General features: G+C 54.6%; 1 protein-coding gene across 1 annotated transcript in view; it reads left to right on the forward strand.

The window, feature by feature from the left end:
• LOC104526270 (sorting nexin-27-like) overlaps positions 1-6,229 on the forward strand; it is a gene marked incomplete at both ends in the record, with an annotated part of 6,648 nt that extends 419 nt beyond the window's left edge. Inside the window, 5 exons of the mRNA XM_010169683.1 lie at positions 670-759; positions 3,400-3,549; positions 3,879-4,007; positions 4,255-4,314; positions 6,167-6,229. Coding sequence (XP_010167985.1) covers positions 670-759; positions 3,400-3,549; positions 3,879-4,007; positions 4,255-4,314; positions 6,167-6,229 — 492 coding nt within the window. The remainder of the gene's footprint in view (positions 1-669; positions 760-3,399; positions 3,550-3,878; positions 4,008-4,254; positions 4,315-6,166) is intronic.
• Positions 6,230-7,339: the final 1,110 nt, after the last annotated feature.

Consider the following 7,339-nt stretch of genomic DNA (forward strand, 5'->3'; position numbering starts at 1 on the left):
CTGCTCTCCTTGCGGGAAATTGCCTTCCCAGAGTGAGTTAGGAGGATCCTGGGACTCAAATTCTCTCATCTCCTACACTGGATCTTTCCTGGCTGGCAGTTTTACAAGACACTCTGTGCCAGGGGCAGGAGTCCTTGCTGGGGTGTGCAGCTGAGGAGTGAAAGGAAGGGGCTGTGTATCTGCTCAGTCCTGAAAGAAAAATACATTTTCATGCCAAAAATACATTTTCATGCCACCACTCCAGCAGCACAGCGGGTAAAAGCTGGTGCTGCTCTGCTGGAGATGGCAGTGTCTGGGGTGGAAGGGTTGTGCCAACCTGTCCTTGCCTGTGCCTGAAGGCAAAAGCAGGATTCCAGGTACCAGCATTTCCAGATCCATCCTCTTTTGCCAGGGGACTTTATTCCCAACTCTTCCTGGATGCCTGGGCATCTGTATGCTCCCCAAGGCAGGCAGAGGCTGATGGCGGGAACCAGCCAGTGTGAAGAACCAGCCCTCTGAGCCTGGCCATCCCTCTGCCTCCCTGGGGACACTGGTCACCTTCTGGGGCTGGGAATTTGGGTGGCTGTTCAAAGCAGCCTCGGGGCCAGCCAGGGAAAGCAAAGCCTTGTGACTCAGTGAAGAGATCCTCTAGTCTGAGCTCCTGGGTTTCCTTTCCCTTTGTCTCTTTAGGCTGTTGATGATGTCAAGAAAGGCTACATCAAAGCAGAGGAGAAGTCCTACCAGTTACAGAAGCTGTGTGAGCAGAGAAAGATGGTCATGGTGAGTTATCCCACCCATCCTGGTTTGCTTTCCTTCCTCATTGCAGTGCTGTGTCTGGAAAGGAGACACTGGCCCAGGTTGGCCAGAGAAGCTGTGGCTGCTCCTCCCTGGAAGTGTTTGTGGCCAGGCTGGATGAGGCTTTGAGCAACCTGGTCTAGTGGAAGGTGTCCCTGCTGATGGCAGGGGGGGTTGGAACTGGATGATCTTCCAACCCAAACCATTTTACACACACAATCTTGAAGAACACATCTTTCTTGGAAAGCAATAACCATGGAGAACTGTGGGTGTGTGGGTTTAAGGCAGGAGGGGTTGGCAGGGTGTGCAGACACAGAGGAACACCAGGCACAGGGCTGGGCTCTGCCTGAGGGTCGGCTGCTGCACAAACCAAAACCTCCCCTCGTGCTGGGCACGTTTGAACAGCAGCTTGTCCTTGGCAGGATCACCCCTTGACTCAGCTCCAAACAAGGCAGCGATAAAACCTTGTGGGTTATTGCTGGTGTTGAAAGGTGAGGTGCTTAATGTGTGGTGGAGCAATCCTTCACCTGCAGCCCTTCGGGGACGGCTGCTCCTTCCTGTAATCGAGAGGGAAAGGTCTCATTCTGCCTCAGACTGCCTCTGAGATGGTGGTGCTGGGCTAGCAAGGGAGGGGTGGCTCCTGGCCCACAGAATCACAGGATGTCAGGGATTGGAAGGGACCTCCAAAGATCATCCAGTCCAACCCCCCTGCCAGAGCAGGAACCTCAATGAGATCACACAGGAAGGCGTCCAGGCGGGTCTTGAATATCTCCAGAGAAGGAGACTCCACACCCTCCCTGGGCAGCCTGTCCCAGGGCTCTGGCACCCTCACTGGAAAGAAGTTTCTTCTCAAGTTGAAGCAGAACCTCCTGTGTTCCAGCTCACACCCATTGCCCCTTGTCCTACCATTGGGCATCACTGAGAAGAGCCTGGCTCCATCCTCCTGACATTCACCTTTACATATTTATAAACATTAATGAGGTCACCCCTCAACGTAATGCCCACACATAATACCAGTTGCTGCCCACTCGGTGCTGTAGTTTCTGGGGTTTGGTGTTTTTTATCTGGCAGAATCTTCCCAGGTGGCAAATCCTGTGTCAGAGCTCCCTGGCTGCTCAGGGATTTTCTGCCTCTTACCTCTCTGCCCAGCACACGCTTGGGGGCTCGGTGTGACTCGATGATCCTGCCTGGCTTGGATATAGGGGAGTGCAGGGGATGCCCTGAGCTCATCTGCCAGACACAAGCTTGGCTTGAAGATCAAACAGCAGAAGAATCTGACTTGTAAATAACTTCCTGGGTTGCTCGGGGCTGCTGGTGCCGAGTGAACACAGGCTGCCCTTTCCCTGACTCGCTGCGCCCCACCTGCGCGCTCCTGGCCAGCTTGGCTGCTTTGGAAGCCCAATGGCCATGGGATCCCCTTCTCCAGCTTGGCTGGTCTTAGTCAGACCCCTCCTGAAAGCCAGTTTGACTGTGGTAGCTCTGAAGGGTCCCTTGGGGTGGACTCCAGAAGTGTCACCTGAATTGCTAAGCCAGGAAGGTGAATTATTAACTGATGATAAGGATCGGTAAATAGACGCTTCCTCCTGTGAGTTATCTCGTGGCTCTTTTGTTTCTGCTCCTCTCACCGGCTTTCTAATGACTGAAGGAAGATGTGAATCTTTGGAAAGGGTCTATCCCAGCATGTATATATACACACACACACGTGTACAGTGATACCAGCACCAGGCACAGCAGGGCCCTGGGTTAGGAGGGCAAGACGACAATGGTTGAGTCCCAAAGAGCCTGTGAAATCAAAGTCCCTCATCCTCTGCCTCTCCCCAGGTTGTTCAGGGTCCTGCCCGGAGCACAACGCTTGAGGATTTGTCCCCTTCATCCTATCTTGGTTAAAAAGTCACTTCTCACTTGGGTGTCGTTTGCTTTGTGTAAACCTTCCTTGTGCAATGAGAGGTCGTGGGGATTGGGAGCTCCTGGGCTTCTCCCAGGTCCTGAGCTGTGACTCTGAGCTCCTGGTGCTTCTCCAGTGTCCTCACAGTGCTGCTTTCTCTGGGCTCAGGAAGAACTAAATAAACAAAATACTTCTTTGGAGCTTTTCATGAGTTGGAGCATTTGTGTGGAGGGACTTTCAGAAACCCAGATAGATCCCACGTCTGCCCCACAGCCTCTTCCTCTGGTCTCATCTCCAGCCTGGCTCTAGCACGAGCGGTGCTGTCAGTCCCAGGGCCACTTTAGCTGTTGGCTCAGACCCTTCCTGGGGGAGCACAGTCACACTGGGGGGCAACTCAGACTCCACCAGCTCTCCTGGCAAAGGGCTTTTGGTGTTTGAGGCTGCGAGGAGCTGTGTGTGTGTCTGCACCTGGATGGATCCATCTTTTGGAGAGGGGAATTGAGCAGCTGGAGGGGGTCTCCTTCCTCCCCCTCGCACATCCCTGCTGCCCTGGGGGGGGTTTTGTTTTCCTTTGGAGGTGATCCAGCCTCCCTGGGCTGGAGGGCAAAGCCCAGGGATTTCCAAGGAGGTGATTGGCACTGGGATGTGCGAGAGGTGGTGGCAGTGTGGGCTGGAGGGGGACACAGGGGTCCCCGTCCCTCCGTCCCGGCGCGCTAACGCCCGCAGCTTTCTCTCCGCAGTATTTAAACATGTTACGGACGTGCGAGGGGTACAACGAGATCATCTTCCCCCACTGCTCCTGCGACTCCCGGCGGAAGGGCCATGTCATCACAGCCATCAGCATCAAGCACTTTAAACTCCACGCCTGCACAGAGGAGGGGCAGCTGGAGGTACGGGGCTTTCTGCTGTCAGGTCGTGGGGAGAGGGGCTCAGCCCCCAACCTCCACCTCGGCTGTGCATCAGCACCGTGTCCCCGCAGCTCTGGGGCTCTCTGAAGGGGTCTGGGCAGTGGTTGGGGGCACAGGGGTTTATCTGGCTGCTCTGGGGGTGTTTCCACTGCTGCTTCCTCAGCTCATACTTATTGCTGTGGTGAGACTGTCCAGAGCGTCCTCATTTCCCCCTTTGTCTGACTTCACTTTTGCCACCTGATCTGCCTTAAAATTCCCCTTCCTCACAGTCTTTGGGGTTCTGCCCTCACCTGGATTTCACCTTCCTTCAGAACCAGGTAATAGCATTCGAATGGGACGAGATGCAGCGGTGGGACACGGACGAAGAGGGAATGGCGTTCTGCTTCGAATACGCGCGAGGAGAGAAGAAACCCCGATGGGTTAAAATCTTCACCCCCTATGTAAGCACCCCCCCCCCTTTACAGATTTTCCAAGGGAAAAGCCCAAACCCTGCTTGTTTTCCTTCTAGAAGCTGAAGGAACACCCTGTTCTTCAGGTTTTGGGGTGGGAGGAGACACACAGGGGTTGGTGGCCACCAGGAGGAGCCCGCAGCACGGGGAGAGCTGGGCGGGTAACCAGTACCAGAGCTGGACTGGAAACCAGAGCTGCTGTCTGAGGCTTTGAGAGATCCCTCCTTTCTCTTTACAGTTCAACTACATGCACGAGTGCTTCGAGCGAGTTTTCTGCGAGCTCAAGTGGAGGAAGGAGGTAAGAACCTGTCACTGCAGGGAAGGAACTGCTTCACCTTTCACAGGAGGCTTTTAACCACCAGTGCTTCTGCCTGGTCCTCAGCAGCAGCTTGTATGGGGAATAATGGGGAGCTTAGAGGAATGATACTGGGTCTCCAGGGAGCACAGAGGTGGACTGGCTGGCTTTCAAAGACCTGGGCTCTGTAGGTAGAGGGTGTTTGTTGTTGCAGTTGGAACAAGGAGCTGGGAAAGCCTGGTACTGGTATGACTGACCAGCATAACCAGTTCCCAGGCTGTGTGACCCCGGCATCTGCTGTCGAATGCAGATGGCAAAATGTCCATCCTCTGGAGAGATCCTGCTGGTTGCTGAATAGTTCAGAAAGGGTTGTGAGAGCCTCCAGTGAAAAGCTGCTGCGAGTACAGAGAGGTTTTTGGGGTGGGTTGTTTTTTTTCCCCCCCTGAATCCCAACCTGAGGTGCCTGCTCAGCCTTGTCCTGTCCAAGCTGCGCTTAGACCTGGCTCTGCACCCTGGGTGGGGGGCTGCATGCGAGCCAGCCCACCCTGCCTTCTCCCTCCCTGCTGCTGTGCTTCCCTCTCCTCTCCCCCCACCTGAAGGAGACTTTTCTCACCTTCCATCCATCTGCTGCTCCTCCTTGGGGTTGCCCCACATGTGTCTTTCCCCAGGGGTTGCTCCCATCAGCTTTGCTTGTGGGGAAGAGGCAGAGAGCAGCTAGAAGAGCTGCGTGCTGTCAGCTTGCTCAGCTGGCCCGTGTTCGCCCTGTTTGGCTACCAACTCACCATCCCCTGTCTCTGCTGTCCCAGAGATGTTGCTCTCCCTTGTGGGGGTCAGAGATGAGCGACTGTTGGAGGTTACACCCTCTCTTCTCACCCTCGATCTGCCCTGTGCTGTTGGCATCAGCCCTCCTCTTTCCTTGTCTCTGCCAGCTGATGGATTTGGAGACTTCAAACAAGGTGTAAACATGTCAAATCTTGAAATGGTGATTCAAGAAAAAAAATCTGCTCTGCAGCTGCTTGATCGTGGAGGCTCCTAAATGGGATGGATGCCTCCCTCTTTCCTTACCTGGAAGCTTCCTGGCTGCTGGGCATCAGCCTGGGGCAGGGGTGTGGGAGCTCATCCTCAGCCTGGCTGGGATCCAGGCTTGGCACCGCGCTGGGTGTGGGAGGCGCCTTGGAGAAGGTGCAGAGGGAGCGCAGGGTCTGGACCGCACGGCCGTGCTCACCCGAGGATGTCACAGCAGGATGGATGGAGGAGCCTCAACCTGGAAGAGTTTTCCAGGAAATAAGAAAATAGGATTCTTGGCTCTCTTTAGCTTGAAGGGGTGGAAGCTGAACCTCCCACGAGTGACCAGAGACCTGCAGGCAGGGGCGAGGAGATCTCCTGACGCTGAGCTGTGCTCCAGAGCCCGCCGAGTCCCAGATGAGCCTGTTGATCTGGTGGATGATGGCAGGAGCATCAGTCAGGAGCCACCCCAGAGCCCAGACCCGCTTTGTCCCAGCCCTGAGCCTTGTAGGAGGGAGGACGAGCAGCTCGACAGCGTCTGGCTACACCCTTGGGCTTTGTAAAGCATCGAATGCCGTGCAGAGCTGAGGAACTTGGCTCTGGGGTTTGTCCCCCAGCTGGGGGTGACATCTCTGTCCCTCCTGGGAACACAATCTTTGTGGCTCTTGCTTCATCAAATAGAAGCTGCCTGAGTGGGTTGTCTGGCTGATTCTCCGAATCCCAGCTCCTCAGATCCCATCCCCATGCTCTCCCAGCCGCTCCGACACCAGCTCTTCTGTCTCCTCCTGTGTCCCCCGCTTTGACTCAGCCGTTTTATTTATACCCTTCTTTATTTTTTTCCCTTGTAAAGGTGGAGGAGGAAGCAACAGACAAGGATAACAAGAACTGCAGTAAAGACAATATGTGCAGCAAGGTAATTGGGCTGAAAACACCCAGCATCTGCGCTCTCTGAGCCGGGCTGGCTGCTCTGCTGCGGACGTAGTGTCTCTCCTGCTTCTCTGCTCCGGTTCCTCTTAGCGTAGGTCAGTGTCCTTTCACAGAGGCTTCTCCTCCTGGGGGGGAACCCCCCCAAATTAAATACCTGCTGCTGCTTTTCTTGGGGTAGAGGTGGCTTTGTGCTTACAGGCCTCTTTCCTGATGGTACAAACACTTGGTCCTTATTTTCCCATCTCCTGAAACTCTGCTGATCTTTGGATGACCCAGAACGTGACGCTGCGGCCGAGGGTTGAGATCTTGAGCCACTTTGGCTCTGCACTTCTTTTCAAGGACCAAAGACTCAGTGCTACAACAAGCCACGGGCTCATGGCATGTGGTTTTTCTCTGTTATTGTTCTGTAGTGGTGGAGCAAAGACCTTTAGGGATTGACACAAGCCGGTGGCAGCGCCGCTCGAATAGCAGGGAGCAAAACCACTTGGGTTGTGGCACCTTCTAAACGCGCCTCTCTCCTCCTGCCCTGGTTCCACACTCAGCACAGGCAGGATTTAAAGCTAAACACTGAATCCCAGCATTGCCTGGATTGGAAAAGCCCTTTAAGATCATCAAATCCAACCATGAACCCAACACTGACAAGTCCACCACTAACCCACATCCCTCAGCACCACATCTACAGGGCTTTGAGATCCCCCCAGGGATGGGAACTCCACCACTGCCCTGGGCAACCCCTTCCAATGCCTCAGAACCCTTTCAGCAAAGAAATTCTTCCTCACATCCCATCTCAACTGCCCTGGGCACAACTTGAGTCCATTTCCTCTTGTCCTATCACTTGTCCCAACAAATTACTTCAAGATGCAGTGAGAAGCATCCATGACTGTGCCCATCTCTAGGATATTCCCCTCGTAGGCTTTGATCCCGGCATCGTCGGCGCAGCCAGGGCTGGCTCGGGATGTTCTGCCACCTCCCAGCACTTTCCCCTCCCTACTCCCACTTCAAATGTTCCTTCCTTTGCTCAGAGATCAGCAGTGGCTGCAGGTTATTGAACTGATAAAAAAAGAGAGAGAGAAAGTGGGGTTGTGTGTGTGTGTGT

The sequence above is a fragment of the Antrostomus carolinensis genome, unplaced genomic scaffold (assembly GCF_000700745.2).
Source record: "Antrostomus carolinensis isolate BGI_N321 unplaced genomic scaffold, ASM70074v2 scaffold46896, whole genome shotgun sequence".
In the NCBI taxonomy this organism is placed as follows: Eukaryota; Metazoa; Chordata; class Aves; order Caprimulgiformes; family Caprimulgidae; genus Antrostomus; species Antrostomus carolinensis.